Source organism: Phyllostomus hastatus, unplaced genomic scaffold (assembly GCF_019186645.2).
Source record: "Phyllostomus hastatus isolate PE091 unplaced genomic scaffold, TTU_PhHast_1.1 phas_contig_34, whole genome shotgun sequence".
In the NCBI taxonomy this organism is placed as follows: domain Eukaryota; kingdom Metazoa; phylum Chordata; class Mammalia; order Chiroptera; family Phyllostomidae; genus Phyllostomus; species Phyllostomus hastatus.
Genome location: NW_025333857.1, coordinates 53,949,201 through 53,977,015, shown reverse-complemented (window position 1 = coordinate 53,977,015; position 27,815 = coordinate 53,949,201). Strand labels below are relative to the sequence as shown.

The 27,815-nt window shown below is 35.7% G+C and overlaps 1 protein-coding gene and 1 pseudogene across 1 annotated transcript; one reads left to right on the top strand and one right to left on the bottom strand.

Moving 5' to 3' along the window:
- The first annotated feature begins 3,661 nt into the window (after positions 1-3,661).
- LOC123819613 (olfactory receptor 13F1-like) lies at positions 3,662-4,621 on the top strand. The gene has a single exon (XM_045840009.1). The coding sequence runs from the start codon at positions 3,662-3,664 to the stop codon at positions 4,619-4,621; it is 960 nt and encodes a 319-aa protein (XP_045695965.1).
- Positions 4,622-12,327: 7,706 nt separating this feature from the next.
- Positions 12,328-13,267, bottom strand: LOC123819612 (annotated as a pseudogene).
- Positions 13,268-27,815: the final 14,548 nt, after the last annotated feature.

The following is a 27,815-nucleotide window of genomic DNA, read 5'->3' as shown; positions in this document are numbered from 1 at the left end:
GAATGAATAGAATAGGCAAATAGTTTTCTCTAGTTCTGCTTACTCAAATGCTTTTGTTTTCTTTTCTTTTTGATTGCTGTTCAGTGACAGTTGCCAGCCTTTTTCCTCATTGCTCTCAAATGCTTTTCAAGTCAGGTCTTTTACTGGGCCAAATGACTTGAAATAATTTTAAAAATTTGCCTAATATTTTGGGGTCCTGAATTAGTTAATGTAACTTGGAGAAGCATACCTTTGAGAAATAGGAAATGTATTAACTTTATGTTTCTGAATCAAAACATTAAAACTGTTAAGGGAATTGGAAGGCCCCTAAGGGCAACAAGAGACTTTATTAGTCTTAGTTCCAGGGGTAACCCTTTGGAAGTTTTTTTGAGCAGATCATAGGTGGTGATTGTAGCAGAACAAATCTTCATGTCATGATTTCTCTTGTTATTTTTAAAATTTTTATTAATAGGAGCTATGCATGTTGAGACTTTGAATTAGGCAAGAGTTGAATTGATTTTTTGCAAACTAAGACCATCTATGTTGGTTTTCACTGCAAACTTCTGAATAAAAATGCCTCTTCACAACTGAGTTTAATATAGTTTTCATAAGGTATTATTGTAATTTAAAATTCAGAATCTTTTACTCTTTTGAGAACTGTACCAGATTCATAAGAAGGACTGGCTGAAGACAACTAACCCTAAACATTGAAACGTACATTAGCCAAAAGGAACATGTTCATCCTACATTCTAAGGTAAATGGAAGCAGACATTGTGCACCTCTGATTGTATTCTCAGATTAGCAGAACTTACTGACAGGTCTCAGTTAGGCCAGGAAACCGGAACAGAGAGGTTTATTTAAAAAGAAGTACCAGTTGGAAGGAAAATGTTGAGTTGAAGAAATAAGTCATGATACACAGGGTGGGGCAAAGGCGCGTTTGCAGTTGTGAGTGTGCGATACAGTCTGTCCTTGTGTTGTTATTTGTTAATTATTGTTTCATTTTCCACATGAACCACTGTGAACCTACTTTTGCTGCACCCAGTATTGTTATAGAATTTTTAGCACTGTTATGCCCTTCACCTCAGACATTGCATTAAACTTCTCCAGCCATCTGCCAACTTCAAAGTGAGAGGGCTTGATTATAAATTCTCTGAGTCTATTCTGGCCCTGACATTTGAAAAAGGGGGAATTTTTAGGAAACCATCAAATTATTTTAGCACTGTTATCAGAAGAATTTTCAGATAAAGATAAAAAATATCTAAATAAAAAGTGGGATAGGTGAGACTGGAGAACATGTAAGATATGGGTAAGGGAATGAGTAGGGATTGAATATGCATGAGAGAAGCCTTCATTGTTTTGTTTCTGAAAGGGAGGACAAGAGAGTGGTGGAGAGATGTGAAAGGAGAGGGGAGATAGGAGCCAGAGGTAGAGCAAGAGGACTGGATGCTGTCTGGGTGAAGACCCACTGAGAAACCCTCAGTTGAAATAGAGGGTGTGTGCTGACAAAAATGAACTTGAGCTCTGGTCAGTGGACATCAGAGACCAGACATGTCTAACATTCACCCTCCTGGAAATAATCACTAAAGGGTTCATATTCACCTATGGACTGGGGGTTGAAAGTTTACTAGATACTAAAGAGGTGCAAATTTATTTCCTGTGAATCAATGTGGGCCAGGACTGGAGGAGCACACAGGCAGTTATGTTTCTGGAAAGCAGGGAGACTGTGCAACCTAAACCCTTTGTGACTCTGGAAAATTTTAGAGAAGCCGTGGAATTGTAGTGGGAGGAGAATTTAAAAGAAGTTGACCTAGATCTCTGACATCTGCAAAAGATAGGAATGATCATCCTTGTTGTATAGGTTAGAAAACCAAGTTGCAAAGAGGTCAAGTGATTTGCCTAATTTTGTATACTGGTAAGTAGCATGGTTGGATTTAGAGCCCAAACCTGACACTCTGAGGCTAGTGCTCTAGCTGCCTACAGAGAGTGATTGGAAAACATTTCTACCTCCTCTGGGAGTCAAGTGGTCATTGTTTTGACCCCATCACTGTGTATCAAATATTTAAAGATCTATATTTCTTATGTCAACTTGTTTTTTTAATGTTGCAGATAAGATTTCAAATGTAGATGACAGGATGAGAAATCAGGCTTTTATGTTGACACAGAACTATAGTGAAAATGTACTTATTTTAACGTGTATCAAAAACTTACCATGTTCAAGGCAGCATTGTGTCATGAAAAATATTAAATGTGCATTATTACTTTGGTAGTATTGTGGGGAATAAGCTCTTGAGTCAGTGGTTGTGCACATCTGACTGTGGGTCAGTGTGATATATTTGGGTAACGTAAGTGTGTACACATAACTAAGTGTACTTGAGACAATGGCAAACAGTTTTAATGGCTGGATAAAATATTCAAGAAAAACAGATTGGAGCTGGGAATGAAGGACAACTCTAAGTGAACAAACTGTAAATAAAAGCCACAAAATATATAAAATGGCATCGTAAGTATGAGGAACCACAGGCTATTTGTTTGAAACTAGAATATGGAGTCTTGGGAGATGAGGTTGGAGAAGTAGGCAATGATGAAAATGTGAGGCTTGTGTGTTTGAGATTGATTTCATCTGAACTCTACCTTGTAGGACAGTAGTTTTTAAACATAGTGCCATGTGTGATGAATTGTGAGATCTATTGCAAGTAATTTGATTTGCATTATAAAATGCTTACTTTGAAAGAGATTTTCTAAGAAAGCCCAAGTTCATGATTATTCCACGTTAAAAAGTGCCTTCTTAAAGTCAGAAACCAGTTAGTGTTATAGTGACTGGAGTCTTGTGTATCTTCTACTTATATTTTTCAGGGTGCGGTGTATCCATCTGTTATATTACATAATTTGCGGTTTCATGAAGTGCTACCAAATATTTTCTTTTTGCAGCTTTTATAAAAAATTTCTTTGCCTGGAAAACCTCCCCTGATCCTTAACTTGAGTAGGTCCAATACATTTTTTTTATTAAACTAATTCTCAAAGTCTCTTACTGTGAATTGCCCCCAACATAGAGTTAGGATTCTTACTTCATATTTACCTAGTACCTTGGGACATACTTATATAATTTTACTATAATTGTTTATTTACTTGACTGTGTCTCATTTTTTTTGAATTGTCACTTCATCTTTATAAATAACAGAAGATATTAAGAAGGCAAATTCTTGTTAAAATATTCCCTAGCTCAACAACTAAACTTCTGCTTTTCTTTTTCTCTCTAGGCCTGTTGTTTTTCTCTTTTTTAATCATTTTTTATTGTTATTATATTACAGTTGTCCCAACTTTTTCCACTTTTCCCTCCTCTATCCTTCCAACCCCTCACTCCCACAATCAATTTCCACACTGTTGTCCATGCCCATGGGTCATTCATACATGTTCTTTGACTAGTCCCTTCCCCTCTCCACCATTATTCCTCTACTCATATTTTATTATGAGTTGCCTGGGAGCAGCTTTGGATCTTCAGTGACTTGTAGCATATTCAATAAATGTTGAATGAATGGATGAATAATGAAATGGTATTGCTAGAATATTGGTTCTTTTAAAGTACCCCTAACAAAAACCCCTTATCAGTTGGTAGAGTTTAAATTTTTAAGTACACACAATGATATTTTTATTCATTATGGCAGATGAACAAGAAGGAATAACATGGTCAAGACAAACTTGACAGTCATTTCAAATTTTGTTTTTCTGGGATTTACTCACTACTCCAATGTTGAAATCATCATATTTGTTCTGTGCTTGCTGATGTACCTGGTCACCTTGTTGGGTAACATCGTTCTGATCTGCATCACCATCCTGGATTCCCGCCTACACACACCCATGTATTTCTTCCTCAGCAACCTCTCCTTTCTGGACATCTGGTACACCTCTTCTGCTCTCACTCCAATGCTGGCCAACTTTGTGTCAGGCAAAAACACCATCTCATTCTCAGGATGTGCCTCTCAAATGTATTTCTCTCTTGCCATGGGCTCCACTGAGTGTGTGCTCCTGTCCATGATGGCATATGACCGATATGTGGCCATCTGCAAGCCCTTGAGGTACCCCACCATCATGAACAAGAGGGTTTGTGTGCAGATTGCAGCTGGCTCCTGGGTGACAGGCTGCCTCACGTCCCTGGTGGAAACTATGTCTGTGCTGCATCTGTCTCTCTGTGGAAATAACATTATCAATCATTTCACTTGTGAAATTCTGGCTGTCTTGAAACTGGTTTGTGTAGACACTTCCAAAGTGCAGTTAATCATGCTGGTGGTCAGCATACTTCTTCTTCCTATGCCGATGCTTCTAATTTGTATCTCTTATGCGTTTATCCTCACCAACATCCTAAGAATCACCTCAGGGGAGGGTCGAAGCAAAGCCTTTTCTACGTGTGCAGCCCACCTAACTGTGGTGGTTTTGTTCTATGGGACGGCTCTCTCCATGTACTTGAAGCCCTCAGCTGTCAATTCACAAGAAATAGATAAATTTATGGCTTTGGTATATGCTGGATTAACTCCCATGTTGAATCCTCTCATTTACAGTCTACGAAACAAAGAGGTGAAAGTGGCTGTGAAAAAACTACTGATTAAGAACCCTCTTTGTACTCTTCTCTTTCACAGTAGCAAATAATATCAATAAACGTTAAGGGGTGTTTAGTGTTTGGTGTATACCAGAACTTTGGGATAGTGGGCGAAGACACTCATGTTAAATGAGGTGTGGATTTCCTAAGTCTCTTCCTTGACCAACCTCTGAAACTCGAAGATAATATAGATACATTGCATATAAGTTTATATATGGTATCTTATACCAATAGGTCTCATGCTTTGAAGTCTCAAGTTTTGTTCTGAGTTGCACAATATGAATGTACCTTTAAAATAAACATTAAAAGTTAATACAAGGGATATGCAAGGTGGTAGAGATGTAATATACAAATATAATAAGTCTAGATTTTTAAAAGTTAATTTATGGTTAAGTTCTATTTCAGGCTGACTTGTTTCTCCCTGGAACTCTTAGGTTGAAGTGCTGACCTCCCAGCACCACAGAGTGTGTCTTTACTTGGAGATACAGTCTTTAGAAAGGTGATCAAATTAAAATGAGGCTGTTGTTGGGGGCCCGCATGTAATCTGAGTTGTGTCATCATAAGAAGAAACTACAACATGCTTCGATTTACCAGGGGTGCTCACACACAGAGGAAAGGACAGAGTGAGGAGGCAGTCATCTGCAAGCCAAGGAGAGGCCTCAGAAGAAATCCAGCCTACCCACGCCTTAATTTTGGACTTCTGGCCTCCAGAACTAAGAGCAAATAAATTTTTGTTACTTAAGCCACTCAAACTCTGGAATTTTGTTCAGGCAGTTAGCACATGAATACAACCTCTTTTCAACAGAGGTTACATTTAATGGAAATCACTTCATATTTGTTAAATGTGTGGCTGTGTTTTACATGTGTTGATATGTTTGTGCATGCAGACAGATGTATGTGATGTGAATGTCTGTGTACAAATGCAAAAAGTCTGCACAAATACATCCTGAATAGCAGTGAGTAGAGAGTGGTGCCAGGCAGGAAAAACAGTATTAGAGAGTTTGGCCGTATGCTGTTGGCTTCATGCTGCTGACATTATTTTGTAAATTCAGGGAAGCTGCAGACTGTATCAGTGAAACTACTAGTACTCTTTCTTTTAACTGTGCCTTTTCCTGACAGCTGTTTTCTTAAATCCACAGGTGTATAGGGACACATTAGCACTTAAAAAGACGGTATCTGTATTATAGAATGTATAATACCCCAAATTCACTAAATTGATATAAATTATTAAAACATATGAATATATCTTATTATATAAATATTATGTAAACACAATATATGAGGAATTTAAAAATGTACACTCAGCAGCATTTATAGTGTTTGTAATTCTCCTCTGGGCTCGATGATTAAGTGTGGGGTTAATGTGCAATATTTATTTGCTCTTTATCATGGAGTTGTCATGAGAGTCAGTACAGTTGTTGTGATGATTTAGATCCAGGTTAAAGGCTGCCCATTGGTGTAGAAGATACAAGAAAAGAACTTGGATTAACTTTAGGGCATGTGAGAATATTGTCTCAGAATATATCTATTCTGTCTAAAGTGTAACAACTTCAGTACAGGTAGATATACTGGGGTCAAGGAACTGACCAATTGTTATCCCATGATAATCCTTGAAGGCAATGACCTGTGGCCATTGAAAGTGTAAAGGAAAGGGGAGGGAGTGGAAGTAATAGGTAGGAGAGTAGCAGTAAATATAAGCAACAGCTAACACAGCTAACATGAGTTCAAGCTGATTAATACAACTAGTCATAGGTACTCATTTTACCCTCAGAGATTTCGCCTTCACTCCCTGCAGAAAGGCAGGGTGAATATGATCTCTGCATAAGTAGATAGAAAGCATCCAAGCCTCACAAACCTCTATTTCTATATGGAGCCTTCCTAAGTAAAGCTTTCATTCCCTTTAAATTGTTCTGTTATCTGGCCGTGGGTTTACTAAGTCCAAATGGATACTTTTCTGAGCCTGAGTTCACAAAACATATATAAGTTTATGATGATGCCTTCACTTTGTGAAGACCTCCTAAAGTTTTTGATAGGATGACAGGCATTGGTCTTGTGAATTGCTCTGCCTGATTTGAATCAACTTCAGTAGCACACATACCTGATTACCAGGGATCTCTTATTCTTTTATTGCCTATGATTGGGTATTTCTATATTTCATATATTATTTTAATACATTAAATAGCATGGTAGTGTTAGCATTCTCTTTTATTTCCATTTCACAATGAAAAGGAGAGATTGGTAGATTCCATATAAAATAATCAATACTTTTTAATGTTAACACATAGACTACACTGAATTGCAGATGCAATATGGGGCATTGCCCCATTGAAGATGAAGGGGCATATCATAGCAAATAAAAAGGTGTGTGAACAAAGGAAGGAGAGATGTGAATGGGAATGGATAATAACTCAAAAAATCCTGTTCATCATCCTTTCCATTGAATCCTCATTAGCACAATAAAATAAGGTATATGATAACCTGATTCTCAATGAACATCAAGAAGCATATTATTCTACCTAAAGATCTACATACTCCTGTTGAAGAGGTAAAAACTTGTGGAAAAAATTCTATTTCTCACTTAAAACATCAATACCTATCAATATAGTAACTGCTGCCACAGGAGTAGTGAGGTGGTATTATGGAAAACCATGGTCTTTACAACCAAAGAACTCAGGATTGAATTCCTACTTTTCTACTTCCTAGCTACGTGACCTAGGAAAACTGAGTATGACCTCTCTGTGCTTTGGTTACTTCATTTGGAAAATGGACACAGCAATGCCTGTATCATGAGGTTGTTTGCAACAACCAAATGAGAAAATAAATCCCAAACCCATACCCAGTTGCCTCAATTTTTGTTATCAAAGGCAAGGGCTTAGAGAGATTATTTCAAGACTGTTGCCATTCATTTAAGAGATGAAGGTGAAATGGTTTAATGAGGGCAGATTTTCAATAATCTTGTATATTGGTCTTGGTAGAAAATGGAAAGTCAGTGCAGATTTTCTCCCACTTGTCTGACATAATCATATTAAACGTTTGGTTAGAAAGACTGGTTTTGTGACAGTGTGAAGGATTGATTAAGAATGAGTTAGAAGCCCATTGCAACAGCACCCATGGAGACAATGAAGACTAGTGAAACAATGGGACGGGAAAGACAGGATGAATATAGGAATTATAGGGTTGTAGGACTGGATTGGAGGATTTCTCAGATAGATAGTCACCAAAGATGACTCCATGGATCTAAGTAAAGAAGTCTGATGCAACCATTGGTTAGATGAGAGGAGAGGCTTAAAGATGATCACTTCATGAAAATAAGGCAGTCAGCTGGTTGACTGGTTGACTATGTAGTGATGGCCAGACTTCTGGGTGAAGAGATTAGGGAAGTCAAGAAGAGAAGTCAGGACTAAAGCAATACATTGCAAAGTCCAGAGAAGAAAACTGAGCCCTAGATGTGGATGATGTACTCTAGGGAGAAGTTTAGGACAAATGTCTATAAAGTGATTGCCTATGTTTTCCTGTGAATGGTCAGAGCTATGATATAGGGGAAAAACAGTACACTTGTGATCTGGAGTGAAGAATTGCAATTTGGATGTTCTGTATAAGCTGAGTGATTTTAGTCAATTTCTTAAACATCCATATCCAATATCCTCTCCTATGAAATAGGGATGATGGACTTATCCCTTTGATACAGTTTTTGATCCCTTTTTCATGGCTAGACTCTAGCTTCAGGTAGTTTGAATTTACCTGTGATCTCAAATGTATTGAGCAACACCTGTTAGTGTATTACAAGTCTAAGCCTATCACTATGGCAGTACTTAGGGATTAAGCAAAAAATACCCCAATATAACTGTTTGTTGTTTTTCCAGCTTTACTCCATAGATATGCACCCTGGAATTGTGCTTTTCCCGTTTCTGGGGGTAGAACATCAAAGTGGTAAGGATTTAGATGTCTGCTTCTGAACAACATGAAGTAACAAGGACCAGATTTACCTTTCTTCCTGTAACAATAAAACAAAATAGAGAAAATATGAAAAACTGATTTTAAGGTATCAGACATCAAGCAACATAGGGCAATGAGCCCTGAGAAATGAGAAGCAAATTAATTGGGCCCCATAATTTTCCCAGCTTACTTCCTTGAGTAAGTTTTTAGGTAATGCAATAGAGAGAGGAACTTGTGTGGAATCGGTATTAGTTTAGGGGATGGAGTTGAGAATCCAGGGAGAACAAGGCAGCTAGTTTTCAAAAACAAAATACTGAAGAGGAGAAAGCTACAGAGAAGAAGAGTTCTGGAGATCTAAGGGGATGGCTGTTGAATCTTCAACTGAGTACTGATTAGTGCAAGTATATGAGGAAACTAACTGAGTCCTAGGAAAGAATCATTTAAGAGGATTGAAAGAAATGATTTTTAGAGCTCACACAAGGCTGAAAATAAAATCAACACATTGTACACGTATAAAGAAGTCACATTGTGCAACCTAAATGGATACAATTTTATTTGTTAATCATATATCAATAAAGCTGAAAAAAAAGAAGTTTAAAAAACAGACATAAAAACCACTGGAGGTATAATACTAGCACACGCACGCACACACACAACAGACACATAAATGACTGATAGAATTACTAGACAAGGCATTAAAAAGTTATTATGACTATATCCCATAGAGTCAAGAAGATAGATAAAAACTCATTCATGTCATTTGAGGCATAGATTACTTTAGAGATATGGAAGATTTTTAAAAAAGGCAAAATCTAAGATCTAGAAATGAAGACTACATTGAACAGGAGTGTACCTAATACATTTAGGTGGAATTAAATAACTGGACTCTGCAGAAGAAAAGGTTAGTAAACTTGGAATCAGAGCAATAGTAACTTAAAAATGAAACACAGAGAATAAAAAAACTAAAAAAAGTGACTAGACCATTAGCTGCTGTGAGACAGCTGAAGTGGTCTGTTACACAAGTAACAGAAGGCCAAGAAGAGAAAATATTGACAGAAGAATACTTAAAAAATAATGATGGACATTTTCTACATTTGGTGAAAACAATAACTATACAGAGATGGAAATTCAAAAATCAAGAGAATAAGAAAGGAAGAAAACCAATCAAGGCACATGATAATTAAGTTGCTTTAAGAAAAGAAAGAAAGAAAAAGATAGATTGTGGTTCTGAAAAAGTTCTGTGTTCCTTTCTAAGCATGATAAGACTTCCCTTCGATAGTACAAACCAGAGGCAATGGAGCAATATCATTAAAGTACTGAAAGAAAAAACTGTCTATCTAGAATTTTACACCCAAAGTACATGTCTTTCAAAATCAAGATTTTTCTCTACATTATTCCTAGAATCAGATCTGGTTCCTTTTTAGTGCAAAACTGTTTTAGAAATTAAGTTATGGTACCAGATATAATAATAATTACAATAATAATAATAATTCCTCACATACCATTGCTCCCAGGCCCTGTCAGTGAGCATATTTGGGGAATAAATGTATGAAGTTGTATGTACATCTGTATACACACACACACACACATTTACAAACATTTACATCCATGTTAATTTTATACATATATCTACATCTATACATTTGTCTAAATCTTTCCACATGTACGTGCGTATCAGTCTATCTATACATGTTGAAAGCCATGAGTTCACAGTTTCCAATTCTAATCCAACACCATATCATTTATTCTATCGTAGTTTCTTGTCTTTCCATATTTGTCACTTCTTCTGTGGTAGTGAGAAAACTGGTCTCAATATGTTTAATTGTTACTTGTTTTATCCACTGTAAATAACTGACCTCCCATTTCTTTTGCTTCACGTTACTCTCTACAACCCACTGTTCCTACACTAATATTCTTTTAAGTTGATTGAGACCTAATACTTCAGGCAAGGTTGTCTCACTTTAAGGGTGCCTGTGTGAGGCTAATCCATCTGACTCACTTGACTATTTCCCCCCTCCTCAGGTATGCTCTTCTCACACCATGGAGGTCTTTATTTTCTCCTCAGCCCTCTTAGACTTGGACACCCATGCTCTGAATTATCAGCCTGTGGAGGCCTTTCTCACCCATTTAGGCCCTGATGATTAATTCAGGGCCTCCTGCCCCACTCCTTCCCCTGGCTTTTCAAGGTTTACCTTGTGCTACGTGTGTTCTGATATCTTCTACTAGGCAGCCTTCCTTTACAGATGTGATCCTCAACCAGGTGCTGGGATCCATATTCTGCCTCTTTGTGTAGGCCTCTTTCATCCTGCTTGGGCTCTGTCAACCTGCGCTGGCCAATTGCTCTGTGGACATCCTCTTCATTCTGCTTGTGTTCCATCAACCTGCACTGGGCCTCCCTTCCACATTGACATTCCACTTCCTGCATAAGGGCTTCAGAACATCATGCTGGGCAGAATAAGCACAGGTGCCCTCCGGCACACTGTTGGGTTACTAAAAGCTTTGCCAGGTGGCACTTGAGCATAGGATGCTCTGTTTATCCAGCTCAGGCTGTGACATTGTACCAGGCAGTTCAACTATATATCACAGAAATATGTGATATGATATTATACAAAAATACAACTATATACTATTCTTCATTTGACATTTCAAAGAGAGTTTTTGCAAAAGGAAATATTTATAATGAGTCTACTATTGCTTCTGAAAAAGTGCAATTGTCAGTGTTTTTAAGGATTTATACACTTGATGTATTTTTCCTTAACAGTTGCTTATTAGAGGATAATATACACCAATATGACTTTTTCTTATCCAGACCAAATGACCTCTTCACTATGTTTTACTCAATCTTTTATCTGTCTTTAAAATTAGCTCTTGGATTTGTCATTGGATAAATTAAATAATACATAAATTCAAGTTTTCTTATTCCCTGTATTATACCAAGTACTCAGACTGTGTTTTACTCTTTTTTTAAATTTTTAATTAATTAGTTGAATGGTTAATTACTGCCTACTGTTTTTAATCAATTTTACATTGAATTTCATAAAGAGGACATGAAGAACTTCATAAAGAGAACAGTGAATTCTGCCCTTAGGGGAGATTTTTAGAAGTTAACAAATGATTAAAGTGAAAGGAAAATTGCTATGAAAGAGATAAAGTTCAAGGCAGTATAGAGGAGGGCATAACTAATTCTGGGTAAATTTTGGAAGGATTTTCAGAAAATATAATGCTTGTATTGTCTTTAGTGAGCATGCTGAGATGTCACCATAGAAAGGGAAATGTGATAATGGGAATGAAATGGCATATGCTATTGACCTTAGGTGTGAAAGGACCTGATGCAATTGAATAACTACATAGTGAGTGAAGCACAGAATATGTACAGGGGGTGGCAGAAAAATGGGTAGGAATAGAAAAAGGGCAAAAGTACATGAAAATTTAGGTGAGGGCCAAATCAAGTGTCAGAGTAAAACAAAAATGAACAATAAGCAAACAGAAAAACATGAATGAAATAGTTCTCTCAAAAAGGGGAATGAAAAATACATGTTTTCTCATTGTTTAGACTTATGTATTGGATTTACTTGGAAAAACTTAATTTAATTTTTCTTGCTTTTAAAAGTTTAATCTTCCTTCTTAGACCAATTGTCTCTATGTTTTTGTGTCATTTTCCTAAAAAGATAAAGTTAGATTATTATCTTGAAATTTATTCCCAACTCCGAAATTCTGTGTATCTACCTAGGAATTTTATTTCTCTTGTTGCAGTTATATTAAAAAAAACTTGGCTCCAATATTTGAGCTTATTTTTGAGTGAACCCAAAGATTAAGTTTCTTATCCTTTCCTCCAGAACCAGTGTCTACTCATCAGTTTTCTCATAGCTCCATGCACCTCCTTATTCCTCAGACTGTAGATGATAGGGTTGAGCATGGGGGTGACTACTCCATAGAAAAGGGCAGCGAGTTTGTTAAAAGCAGAATCTTTGGACTTTGGATTCATATATATGAAAAGGATTGTCCCATAAAACACAGTCACCACTGTTATGTGGGCTGAGCAGGTGGAAAAGGCCTTTTTCCTTCCTTCTGCTGAGTTGATTCTTAGTACAGTAGAAAGGATGAAAATGTAGGAGATACAAATCAACAGCAATGGAAAAAACACAAATATTACATTACCCAACATGATAGTAATCTCATTCAAGGAGATATCTGTGCAAGCCAGCTTGACAAAGGCCAACATTTCACAAAGAAAATGATTAATGACATTTTTTCCACAGAAGGGCAATCGTATTGCAAGAATAGTTTCTGTTAATGAGTTGAAAACGCCCATTACCCAGGAGAGAGCAGCCATCTGAATGCACAGTGCCTTGCTCATGATGATGGGGTATCTCAGAGGCTTGCAAATGGCCACAAACCGATCATATGCCATCACTGCTAGGAGCACACACTCTGTGGACCCCATAATGTAGGAGACAGACATCTGAACAACACATCTAGTGAAGGAGATGGTTTTTTTCCTTGACAGGAAGTGTATCAACATTGAGGGGATAAAGGAGGATGTATACCAAATGTCTAGGAAGGAAAGATTACCAAGGAAGAAGTACATGGGTATGTGGAGGCAGGAATCCAGGAGAGTCAGGATGACCAAGGTGCTGTTCCCCAGGAGGATCACCAGGTACATCACCAAGCACACCACAAAAAAGGACCTTCTCAACTCTTGGATACTCAGAGAGTCCCAGCAGAATGAACTCAATCTCTGTCCAGTTGGTCCTTTCCATTTGATTATTTTATACCTGGACTAATCCAAAAGAGAAAACTGCATGTTAATGTAATGAGTCTGTAGAGTATTAAGATGTGAAGCAGGAGATTGTTGTAGGAGGGGCATCAAGTGAATCAGCACTAGCCAGAATGGTGGTAACAGTTTTGAATTTAGCTTTACAAATTCCCCTTCTAGCTTGTAAGGAAGAAGATTGAAGGCATATGATAATTACATTGGTTGCTTATTAAAACTACAGGTGTCTTCTGTATTCCATTCCTGAGGTTATAATGCATTTTGAAATAAATGGCTGTCATTTCTGATTCAGTGAACCCATGGAACACACTTTAAATATTATTATTTTGAAAAGAACATTCATAATGTGTTAAAATATATATTTATTTGATTTTATACCATGCCACTCATTAACCATCCCACTGGTTTAGGGTTTTATACTTTACAAATAGGGTTCACACATCATATGTATTTTATCACCACAATATTTTCCCTAAGGAAATAAAATTCAAAGAGGAAATTTATATGAAAAGATAATAAGTGAAATATATATATAAAAATGTACCACTGAAATCTGCATTTTCTTACTTTACCCCACCTCCTTTTTTAATTACATGCTGATTGCTGTCCCAAAATTATGCAAGTTGTCTAAGGGTAGGAATCAGTCATATATTTTTAATAGTGCTCTCCAGATGATCCTCATGTGCAACTGAGGAACCGAACCACTTGTCTAGTGGAATATTTCCAAATTTTAGTAAACAGATGAATCACATAGAGAATCTGTGTAAAAGATTCTGAGTCAGTGGGTCTGATGTGGATTTGAAGATCTTCATTTATTAACAAGTTCCCAGATGCTGTTGATGCTGCTTCTCTACAGAATTCACATGAATAGTAAGGCCTTTTAGACCATATTTTTTCAAAACCTTTGGAGAGCACCATTGGTGCTTTGATTGTTTGTCAAATTGAATTGAAAAGTAGACAATGCAAAACTGAACATTTTGTGAGTTGGAGGTGAGACTTCTGTGTAAGTATATAGCAAGAAATTTTGTATCCTTTAGATTTTAGATAATCAAATAACCAAAGTGCATACAAAAGAGCCTGCTTTTTATTCCTGCCCATGTAAAAATCACCCCTCTGTCATTTGTTGAGTTTTTAATTAGGATCAATATTTTTTCAGACCAGGAATTGGAGGTTAGCTCAAGTATCTGAGTTATGTACCATAAAGCATGGAACAAATGACTTTAATTTGAAAAAAATTAAAGAATAGATATTAGTAGTTGGCCTTCTTCTTGATAGTAAAATTATAAAACATAATTTTGGAAACACCTCCTTCATCCTCAAGGTATTCTACCTAGCTTTGAAGCTTTGAAAATATCTCTAGAGAGCCCTGTCTGGTTGTCTCAGTTGGTTGAAGTGTGGTGCCATGCACCAAAAGGTTGTGGGTTTGATTCCTAGTCAGGGCAGATACAGGAAGCAACTGATTGATGTCTCTCTCTCACACATCAGAAAACACATCCTTAGGTGAGGATTAAAAAAAAGTTCAATGGATTAGTTTCTACTTACTATTTTTAACTAATGGCTGTGTTTCTGGTGTAGGATTTGCCATTTCTCTTTGTGAGAGTCATTTGCCACCATATCATGTTGCTGTCTATGAAAATTCTAGTTTATAATTGTGAGACATGTTAATCAGCATAATAGAATGTTTATGTATTTGTTGGCTATGGAAAGGAGAATTCCCATGCAATTCAAACTGTACCCTGATTTGTAGACACACATTACAAAGAGGGTAGAAAGGCTTGAGTAGACCAGGATATACATGAATTGAGTATGAAAGATGTGAATTGATTACCTGTACGTGTGTATATCAACCTACTCTGAATGTGGGAATAATATAGAGGATGTGAAAGAACATCAACCATTTGGGGTCTGTACTGAATTTTTTCCAGGAAAGATGAGAATTAGGTTAAATGTCCTCTCTTTTTCTTTTCTAAAAACATCTCCTAAAAATTGATTCCTGTTTGGAAGTTGCAGATAATAATTATGGTGTGCATTTGGACTTCTAACAACCCTGAGATAGTTGCTGGGGAAAAAATCACTTACAAGCCTTTAGAAGAGAAACCACCAATCTGCTTTAATTCTTTTAAATGGGCAGTATAAAAGAAGTTATTTTCATTACTCTTGTAGTGGTAGTGTAACTTTTAAGAAGCACTCAACAAACACTTTGTTGAATATCATTGTGTCTGAAATATTTTTCCCACTTATGTTTACTTCCCTATATGTATTCCTGGGAACAATGGAATGAACAGTTTTAAGATTCTTGATAATTTCTAATAAATTACTTTCCATGAGATCTGTATATTAGATAATTCAATTTTTCCTAGTTCTTTGTCATTACTGGATATTATTTTTGTAAAACAGTATTTCATTTTTGGCTAACACTAAGGTGATTGTTAAATAATTATAGTACACTTATTTTATGGGTTATTGTATACTTATTAATATGACATTTGTGGGGAATTTGTGTAAATATGAACATGATGTCACAGCATTGTTTGCAAAACCAAAACCTCCACCCAGATAATCAAGACAGAATACGAAGGTTGGAAAGACATATCCAATACATTAGTGGTTACCTTACAGACCTTTTATCTGTTTTTCTGACTTATCCAAATTTCTAAAATAGATGTGCATGAAGAAAAATTGTAATATAAAATAAAAAAACACTGAAGTAGTTATCCAATGTATTAGGAAGATTAACTCAGGAAAAATATTAAAACAATATAAATTATACACCAATTGTCTTAGGTATCTAGAGGCTACACAGTGAGCCCAAGTTGTGTTGGTGTCCAGGTATCAGTGGGAACCCACTGTTTCTGGTGGACCCAGAGCATTTATAATCCTTACCCTCAAAATCCTCCTGTAAGAATGTCTATTGTTTTAGGAGGTACACCAACATAAACAACTTGAGTTCTTGACTTAATCATATATTATAAAAAGATTGCAGACCATTGATTTCTAGAACAGATTTGTTGCTAGAAGATGAAATTCTTGTTTGTAAAGACTGAATGGCCTGGATCCTAGCCACCCTCTAATTCCTCTCTTCCAAGCCCTGGTCTTTTATAAGAAATCACCACTCTGGTTCAATGCTTTGGGACTTCATGCAGGTCCAGACATGAAGTTACAGTGTTGGAATGGACCTAGGAAAGTTTGTGACTTTTTTCCTATCCAACTCAGAAGTCAAACTCTAACTTTGTAGAAGGACCCCTAACTTTCTGTGTTTTCCCTTTTGTTTTGTTTGATTGACTTAGCTACTTAAAGATCTAACTTTTAAAGTGCTAAGATTTTTCAATGAAAAACTTATGCCATCTGTACTCTAAATTCTCCCTATAGGAAATAATCCTATTATCCTCTCCAACTCTTTTAAAATGATTAATTCAGTCCATTCATGATACTGCACAAAGATTAATGGACTTGCCAACTCTCAATTTATAGATTTTAAAAACTCTAATCTTTGATTTATATACTACAAGGAAAGGTGTACTATTTTAGCTCAATGAAAGAAGAATGATTGACATGTGAGGTCCTAGTATGATGCACTTTATATAATTTTTATCATTTAGTCTTCAAAGTAACCCAAATATTATTCTTACTATTTTAACTATGAGGAAATTAATCTGAGATTTCAAAGGTTAAGTACAATATAAATATCTTATGGTTAGCAAATTTAAACCCTTATTTCTATGACCCCTAATCTCCATTTCCCCCTCTATGCCTCAATGTTTACTATTTATAAATTTTTTAAATAAAATTATACTTTATCATATACAATTAACTTTCATCAAGAATTCATTTGGGAATTATGCAGTATGTATATACATCAAATCATGTTGAATACTGTAAATTTATCATTACATAATATAAATTATATCTCAGTAAAGCTGTGGAGGACAAATTCTTGGGGAAGTTTAACTTTTCTCAGAACTTTTGGACATATTCTAATTCCAGGCCCAATTTATATTGAAGTCATAAATATTTGATCAATACTCCAAGAAATGTATGGCAGATTTTCAAATGAGACAGAAAGTACATTTACCTCTTTTGAAAACATTGAAGACATTGTCTTCCTCTTATGAAGACATGTATCACAACAATGAATTCCAATGAAAACATGTCCCAAACTCCTTTCATGACTAGTATGGAGAGAATTAAGGCAGGGGGTAGTGGAATTTGATTTGTAATAAATGAAAATGCAAGCATTTTTAATGTTTTCTTTTGGCTTCACCTCCTGGGATTCAGACTAACAGCTGTAATTACTTCTGCCCTCTGTTACATACTTTTGTTTCTAATCCTATTTTCCCCTAAACACCTTTCACTACATGTGTTTTTGAACTCTTACTGAACATATTTTATGTCTGAATATTATATAAATCACCATGGGCTCTTGCTGCAGATAATTTTTACTTAAGATTTTAGTGAATTGGATAGTTGAATATAGTAGTCATTGGCCTATTATTTATGAGGGTCTGTTAATGTTGCAAGCACCTTTGACTTTCTCCCTAGTCTCTTCCATAAACTATTTTGTGATTAACATATAAATTCAAATAATATTCTGGTCTTGAAAATGATGTCTATGTATTTGCATTTTTTCCTTTACACATATGTATTTAAATATATGTATATATTTATGCCTATAAATATATGTGTATATATGTGATTTTCAAAATCCTACTAACAAGCATCACCTGTACTCAAAATCTTTATATCTGTTGTCAAAATGTTTTTCTTTTGAAATAATTTTAATAAAAATCTCTTTATCTTACCTTGTGACTGGGCTTTTAAAGTCATCCACACCATCCACTCTATTAAGTAATAGGAAAAGTCCACAGGAATTTAAATTTTATTTGCATTTTTCAGGTGAGACCAGAAATTTCTCAATTTTAGAGATGGTTGCTTCTCCTTCCTTAGGGGTGGAAATATATGGGATAGAATCGCCATAGTTAGGCAATGTTGAATCTTTTTAAGAGGTGTCAAGGAAATAAAACATATTAAAAATAAGGATCAATGATGCAACTCTAGTTTTACATCACTTGCCCTAAAGTTGACACCTACTTGAAAGAGACTGGACTTCTTTTGGCAGTCAATTGAGCACGTATTTTTACAATCTTCTTCAGTCCCTAAGGCTGTGAGTCAGAAATTCAGGATTCCCTACAGACAAAGACTTTACTTCTGCACATTGCAAAGGCCCAATTACCTTGACTTAAAGAAAATCTCCCATACATTTCTTGGAGTATTCATCACATATTATGACTTATGACTTCAGTATAAGTTGGGCCTGGAATTAGAATATGTCCAAAAGTTCTGAGAAAAGTTAAACTTCCCCAAGAATTTGTCCCCCACAGCTTTATTGAGATATAATTTATATTATGTAATGATAAGTTTACACTATTCAACATGGTGATTTGATGTATGTACATACTGCAGAATAATTACCATAATTAAGCTTAGTGAACACCACACATCATCTCACATTGTTGCTTTTTTGTGCGTGTGGTGAGAACACTTTAAATCTACTCTCTTAGCAACTTGCTAGTTTGCAATACATATTAAGTATAGTCACCATGCTGTACATTTGGTCTCCAAGACTTACTAATCTTATAACTGGAAGTTTGTACTATCTGACCACCATCACTCATTTACTCCTCCTCCAGCCCCAGAAACCACCACTACTCTCTGTTTCCTTAAATTCAGCTTTTGTAGATTCCACATATAATGATGTACATCATATAATATTTGTCTTTCAGGAATTTATCTTTTTATTCCAATATAATACTGCATCAATGCCCCTGTATCCTAAATAAGTCATTTCACCTGTTTCATAGCTTGTAATCTTATATAATTTTGCTAATTTTACAACACATATGATTTTTCTTTAGCCAGTTTAATCATTGTACAGATACATTTTAATTAGTATGTGCCATTTTATAGCAATAATTTTTGTGATTTTCATAGTCCTTGTAATATCCCTTTTTATGATGGAAAAGTATTTCATAAAGTGTGATTGCTATAAATCTACCCTGCAATTTTAATATTATTGGATATTTTAATTTATTTCTAATTTTTTGAGATTTTGATAAAGTGACTGTTACTCTGTATGTATCACACTATCTGCTTTACTTCTACTGGAAATAAGGTAAATTTCTACAGATAGGATTATAAAACAGAAGGATGTGAACTGAGAGAATTCTTAGTACCCATGTAAAATAACTGTCCCCAAACTAATACTTTACACTATTATCAATGTATTTGCCCAATGTTGTATTTTTTCTAGAAGCAGAGAAGGTTTTTTTCTTTTCTATTTGGGTAAAACATTACTTTGTTTTAGTGATTAACAATCATGTCTATGATTGTCAATTTGAACATTTCTTCCATCTTTATTTGTTACTTATACACGTATTTATTTACTCTTTTGTTGCCTATCCACATCCCTTGCTTAACAATCCTTTGCTTAACTATCTCTTGGTATTTGGATAGTTTTCCTTTTAATTTGCATAAGCCCTCAATACACTTTGTACTCTAATATTTTTGCAAATACTTTTCCAACTTGTGAATTCCCTCCTTACTTTTGACATGTTATCTTAATTTCCATTGAGGTAAGATTTTCATATAATCACTAAAAATATGAATGTATTTTCTTCTGTGATTTGATTTTTTGTTCCATCCATATGAAAGTGGAGATAAAAATAATTAAGTGTACATTCTTCTAAATTTTAAAATTGATTAATTTTAATTTATTAGAAATACTTTAAAAATCTTATTGTTTGTGCTATTATAGTTGTCTCATTTTTCCCCTTGTCCCTCTCTCTCCACACATCCCCACCACTCCCTCAGGCAATCCCCACACTGTTGTCCATGTCCTTGGATCATGTATATATGCTCTTTGGCTACTCTATTTTCTATACAGTACTTACATCCCCATGATTGTTCTGTAACTACCGATTTGTGCTTCAGAATCCTTTCACCTTTTTTACCCATCCCCCTGACCTCCCTCCCATCTGACAACCATTAGAATGTTCTCTGTATCTATATTTTTGTTTCTGTCCTGCTTGTTTGTTAATTTTGTTTTTAGATTCAATTGTTGATAGATATGTATTTATTGCCTTCTTCTTCTCTTTCTCCTTCTCTTTCTTCTTGTTCTTGTTGTTGTTGTTCTTCTTTTTCAAGAAGTCCATTCTTTAATGTGGTGGTGATGAACTTTAGCTTTCTTGTCAGGGAAGCTCTTTAACTGTCCTTCTGTTCTAAATGACAATGCTGTTGTGTAGAGTAATTTTTGTTGTAAGTCCTTGCTTTTCATCATTTTAAATATGTCTTGCCTGAAAAGTTTCTTTTGAGAAATCTGACAGTCTTGTGGGAGCTCCCTTGTAGTTAACTGTTTTTCTCATGCTGCTTTTAAGATTCTCTTTGTATTTAACCTTTGATAGTTTAGTTATGGTGTGTCTTGGTGTGGGCCTCTTGAGGTTTATCTTGTCTGGGACTCTCTGTACTTCCTGGACTTATTATGTCTATTTCCTTCAGAACAGCAAGGGGAAAAAAGAATCCCCCCAAAATGAGGATAGTGTATGGAGCCTCTGGGATGACTTCAAGCATACCAACATTTGCATCATGGGCATGTCAGAACTAGAAGAGAAAGAACAAGAATTTGGAAACCTTTTTTAAAAAAATAATGACAGGAAACTTTGATATCTTGGTAAATGTAAACTCTTATACACTTAGACCAGTAAAATAGTCACATTCTAAATTATTGGAACTTAGAGCTGGAAATCATCTTTATCTTTTACTTAACCTATTTGTAACACTTATGAAATGACAGAAACACATCTAAGTATGGTTGACATTCATCTTATTTCTGCTCCCAAACCCAGTGATGGTTAGAGCACTTCATGAGGCCACTCAGGTTATGTTAGGACAATTCTCATTTTTAGAATATTCTTTATATGCATAACTCTTTGTATGCAACTCATCTTTCCATTTCAAACAACAAAAAATAAGTATATTCTCCATATTCTCCTTTTTCTTGGCATCTTTTCAAGTATTTACAGATGTGGACAGGGTTGTTATGTGATAAAGAGTACTTGTTGCCAAGAGTACTTGGTTGTTGGTATTTGATAGGCACTCCATGAAAGAGAGTTAGCATTATTATATTTAATTACAAATCAGTGAGTCTGAGTATAGTTTGCCTACTGTTAATGATATAAATAATCTCAGTTTGTTCTGGTAAAAAAAAGACTTAATCATTATGCTTCAATATGAAGCTATAAAAATCAGTAAGAAGAGTATCAAAATGAATCACTGCCACCAAAGAATATAGTCTGTTCCTTAATGACTTGAAGAAAATACTGTTTGCCTGTATGAGACAACATTATATAACTTATTGAATTTGATTATACAAAGCCTTGGCAAGTCTTTAAGATAATTCCATCTAAATTAGAGGAGTCTTATTTTTCTGGATATATGTATTCAAGTCAACTTAACTCAGCAGGCACATTGGTATTCCAAAGAGCTGTGGGAAACACCAAGCTGAGTAGTGTACAGCTCTGACAAGTCATGAGCTCCTGCTTAAAATGGCATTTCTGTAACAGCTTCCTGCTGGTCTCTCGGCTTTCACTCTGCCTTCCTTCAATACATTCTTCAAACAGCAGCATGATGGATCACCTTAAAATGTGATACAGAACATATCACCACCACTCTGCTTATAGTTTAATATGTTTCCCCAGCTGTGCTTCTGTTGTGATTTGTTGTTGCCTGTGCCTTATTTGTTGAATACTTTTTTGCATATTGTCTTTTGTTAGGGACAAGTTTCACACTTAGAGTAAACTGGGAAATGACCACAACTTGATGTCTTGTGAGGACTATATTCTAGATAATATTTATTTTCTCAAGACGTGAAAATATGCTCTGTCTGACTCTCATGTTTCACAGGTTCTTATAAAACAAAGTAGAAAATATTTGGAAGAAGCAGAGCTTATACTCTCAAGGATTGAGGGTGTAATTCCCATGATCATCTTTGGGTATTTCATTTGTAGCCAAGACTAGGGTAGCTTATCCTACTTTCTTGGAACTTTGTGTGGTTTGATGGTGGGTAAAGAACAAGGTATCACAGGAACACAGGAGTTGGCAGATCAGTCTGGCCCAGTTTCCTTCTCACCACACATGTCTATGTCCAGTGCTGCCAGATGCCAAAAGGACAGATAGATTTTTAATTGCAATAAGTTCTAGGTAATGTTTAAGATGACATATTTATTTGAGACATTTCAAATCTGAGTCCTCTAAAATTAGATTGCAATCATAAAAAATCTCAAAAAAGATAAAGTGGTTTAATCAGCCTTCGTGCCCTTACTTACATTTGTGTTATAATCAGTACAAATATATTCTTAATGACTCAGCTTAAAGATATCTGATCACATAGCTACTATTAGAAACCTTGGGCAACAATATATTAAAATTTCTGCAATAAATGTTCCCATATTTAGATGCAGATGAACAAATAGTTTGTTCACTGCCTCCAAAAGAACCATAGTAGAATCAATTGCTCTTTGAGGGTGATGATTATTTCACAGTGATTTTGAATTGATGTGATGAACAGTCCTATTACAAAGGTGTGCTAATTAGTATGACTAGTTATCACCATTTTTGTTTACTTGCCATTAATTACCTTACTGGCCTTGTGCTGAGCACCTGATCTGAACTATATTTAAATGTCATTATGCATTATTTAAATTCAGAGTTAGAAAAAAAAAGTCTTAATACTGATTGAAGTTTACTCTGGATAGGAGGAATCCTAGTTAAGATTCTCCTTTGTAATGTCCTGAGCCATGGTTGTCCTGGGCTTATGTGAATATGGGAGAAAAGAAGGCCTCTCTGCTTTAAAAGTAAGAGTATTCTACCTCCAAACAACTGTAATGATTTTTTAAAAATGACAACATTAATTAGATGGGCCTTCAATTGATTTCCTAGAATGCAAATGGACTATCTGCATGATTTTATGTCTTTTGGAAGTCAGAAACTCAAGTATCTTCACTGCTGTGCCATTAATGTACTTGAGCAAAACAAGTTGAGTGTAATCAAGGTGAAGGGGTGAGGACTGTGGCTATCTCTTGAATTCTTTTTGACTAAAGAGAATGTACATGTTAGATTATCCCCTTCCCACCAGTTTATCAAGACTGTCCACTCAATGTTTTCACTAGAATGTCTTATTTACCCTGTGTAATTACACTTTATGAATGGCATGGTGATGGCAAGTGCACAGGGAGCTGCTTTCTATTCACAGAATAAACAGATTGCACTTTCAGAATTTCCATGTGATGACCTCATACATTCTTTACTTTTGTGTTTTGTTGGCAACTAAGGTGGAGAATTGACTCTCCTAGGAAAATCCTGGATTCCCTCCAGAAAACTTGTGGAGGGAAGAGTGTTGTTAAAAAGTTACAAGTTCACTTTAACAAGCTTGACTTCAGACTGTTGCAAGCACATGGGATCCTGTCCCTATGTAACTTATTTGTACCTTGATATCAGAGACAAGTAGGTCAGTCAACTTTTAATGATGTCCTTTGAGATGTAGTTCTCTGCTTAGTTATAAATATCAGACTGTGTTTTGTGTTCCTGTGGGAGGAGATTACCAGGTTACGAGATAAGAAGCAGAAAAGAAATGGTGTCCTCCTAGGCCGATTGGCCTTTTTGGACCCATTGTGTTCTCCTCTATCAGAAGTCACATAAAGCTGCAAATCATTCTTTGTCTATTTGCTGAAGAGATGAATAGGAAGGTCTTTCAGCAGTCAAAAATGACATATGTGACGTGGTGATGGGAAATGTGTGAATTTTGGAGTCTGTTTAATTGTGCTCCAATCTCCCCTGTGCCATCTCCTATCTGTGTGACCCAGGGCATTTTGTATAACTTTTGAGGACTCCACATTCCTTATTATGTAAAATTATGTATATCTTAAGGGTTTCATGAGAATTAAGTGTATCTGCAACTGAAGTGATGCTTAACGTGTTCCCTTCCCTGAGCTCCATGAAACCTTAGTCACTGAAGCAGTGACTTTAATCCATCTGCAACAGGGAGGAGGGCTCTTCCTTCCTTTTCCCATTTCTCTGGGAAACCTCATGGGTGTTATCCAGAGATAGCCATGAGAATTTTCTCTCTGGGCTCCATAAAATGATTGCTCTTTTATTTTTGTTTATGGTCCTACTGATCCTATGACACCTTTGGCCTTAACAGTGGTGTCTCTCCAGCTGCCCTACAAGGAGCCATTCCTGACCCAACTGAGCCACAGTCTCTCTTCTGCACATTAATATCCCTGGTATCGCCAATGCCCATTGTGGCAGACTCCAGCCAGCAGAGTCTGTGTGTTGTGGCTGAGGACGAGAACCAATGCACACAGACTACAGGAGTCCTGTGGAGCAAAAGGGACAGTACAGATAGTCTCTTAAGAGGAAAGTCCTGCAGTCACTTCTCTCAAGGGTGGAGTGGCTTGGCCACTGTCTTAAGGGGAGAGCACCCTGACCCTTGCCTGGACAGGCTTTTATTGTTTCTCTCGGGTCTTACATCAAAGAAGGATTAATGATCTATTACATAGAATGTTATTTTCTATATATTAGGTACAACCAAGGAAATGAAAATAACAAATGCAGAGGGGAAAGATGGGCAGCTGAATATGCTATGTCCTTGGGAAAATTGACACAAGCTTTGGAGATTACCTTGAAGACAGGCAATACACATGTATGTTTCAGACCAGGGTGAGGGAGTTTTAGCAAGAGCAAGCCATAACAGTCTGGCTGCATTTTCTAGGCCTGGTTCCCAGGAGAAAACCCAGTTTGAAGTTCTGGCTCCTGCCTGCCACTTTACTCCTGTTGGTTTTCCATACAAAGCTGAGTCACATTTGTCAAATTTAAAACAAATCAGTTGGTTCCCTACAGTCCCGTATCTCCAATTTCCTTTCTTAGAGTTAGGATATTTCCTTTTAAGGTTCTGGAGGCTTCCCCTTTTGTGATCTTGGCGAGTCTATGTATCCATGCCTTCATTCTCTTTCTCCCAACTTACTCCTCCTTTCAGCAGTTTTAAAGGATTGTTTCTTCCCTAAAATGTGGATGCAGTTGTAATTCTTGCTCTGCCTTCCTCATATACTGCAAGAATATTACCTATAATATTTGGATAAAAAATCACACCGTTTACAGCATCACATGAAATGTTCATCATTAGTGTTTAACTTTTCATTTCTTCTAATGGCTAGACTACATCTTCCTGGTGACCTACTATACCACAGCAAACATGGTTATAGTTGAACTCTCCTTATTCCTCTGGCTCTTTGGTTTTTCAGATTAAGACCCTTTCTCTAGAGTGTGAGAAGTGCTATAAAGTATGGATGAATGAGCTGGTATATTTAGTCCTTACAATAAATAGAAAAGTGAGATTCAGAGAAGTTAAATTGCTTGCCTAGGCTATAGATTATTATGGTAGATGTGGGGATGAGATTTGTCTCAATAGTTAATTGCACGTCTATTCTCCTAACCAGTAATGTTTTCTGCCTCTCTATAAACTAAAAATCCTTGAACCCTAAGAATTCATCCCTAAAGTACATCACACTGAACAACCATGACCCTAGGTTTATTTAGCAGTTTTCTGCTTGGTTAAGACACTTGATTCCTTGTGATTATTGTCTCTCATATGTAAGCACAAGGATATCAGTGAGTTTCTCAGGAGGATGTTATAATACTGAGTCAAAGTATTACTCACTCTTATTCATGGCTTTTGCTAAAATTATTGAGAAGTTTGTCATCATAGTCCCCTGAATTTACCGATATATCCAGTTAATAGGTTTGGAGAAATTCTGAGGTTAAGTTCATTTAGGCTATTTCAACTTTCTTGCCCTCTCATATCTTTAGTTTCCTAATTCATGTGCAACTGGACTTTGGGATATTTACCCTTAATACTAGTAGGCAGTAGAGGAAATAACACGTCTTCATAGTCACAACCATGGTTGGGGAACTAGCTTTACTAATTAGAACCTGCATGATCTTAACTTCTATGAGTCTTGGTCTCTTCATTTATAAGTTAAGAGCAAGGAGATATACTTTCCAACATTATAGGGATGATTTCATAGGAAATAAGATGTGAATACACAGCACAATGCTTTGCATATGGCTTTGCATTCAAATTCTATAGTTTCTTATCCTTATCCTTCTGTTTCTGTTTCCTTCATTCTCTCTTCTTTATGCAACTGTTTCCTATAAGAACTTAAAAATGAAAATTTCCCTCAACTACTTTTTCTCTACCTAGTGAATGTTAATATACAGTATTCAGTCATATTTTATTTCTTAGCAGGGTTGATATTGAAAATATCTTTTATAAAGACTATATCACATTTATCATCCAATCAGCATGACTACTCACTATCAACAACAGGCATTGTGGTACTAATGGGTATGAGGTCAGGTCTAGATTTATGAGATTTTAATTTTTTTTGTAATTTTTCTCTGATGTATAAAGCAAAGCTGAAATTTACCTGGCATATATCACTATAGCCACACTGGTTATTTATGGCAGGCATTCATTCTGATTTATTGGATTATTTGTCATAGAAATTGCTAGATATTTTGAATATGGTTACTCATTAGTTATTTAGAAGAGTTACCTTAGGTTATAGGGTTTTTAAAATTAGTTACTTGTAATTTAATTGGAAGAATATGGACTGTTTAATATAATTTTTAAAATTTGCTGATTTGTGCTTTCAATCTAAAAAAAGATTAATTTTTGTACATGTTTTATATGTGCTTTAGAAGAGTATATAATGTGTATTCTATAATAGTTAAGTTGTTATACTTGTTCATTATTTTGTTCAAATGAATTCCTTCCCATGTCCTGCTTGTGACTTCAGCTATTTCTGTAATTTTGGAACTAGGTTTTATAGTATATAAAGTTGGGCCAATATTAGCTACTTGAACAGTTATCATGAGGATCCAATAATATGAGCTTGATAAATTATTTTGGAAACTACATGTACCCTTCTGAAGTTTTCTCATTCATTTATTTACTTACCTATGAATTAATTTAACATATTTATAGAAATAGCATACTTTGTGCCAGGGCTAGAACTTAGGTAGGTGCTAGGTATGCATTAATAAAAGAAAAGAGTTATGGTTATGTTTGTGTCAAGGTCCTAAGTTTGTCCCTTCTCACTCCTATTTCAGGGTCTGGTATAATTACTCAATATTTTCCTTTCATTGGACTATATGACTATTATCATGTTATTTTAGTATACACTAAAGAAGCTTTCATTATCTACTTTTAGACACAAGAAAGCAACAGCTGAAGAACTACAAATATCTTCCCACTACCTTTTGTTATTTAGTTGTGTATGAAAACGATAATCTAACGAAATCTGTTGCTTATACTCTATCTAATTCACTGTACTTCTGAAGCAGAGAATTGCATATGTTATTGCTTTGAAAGATCTTCAAGACAGGCTACAGACTTCACAGGCCTTTTCATTTCAGAAGAAAGA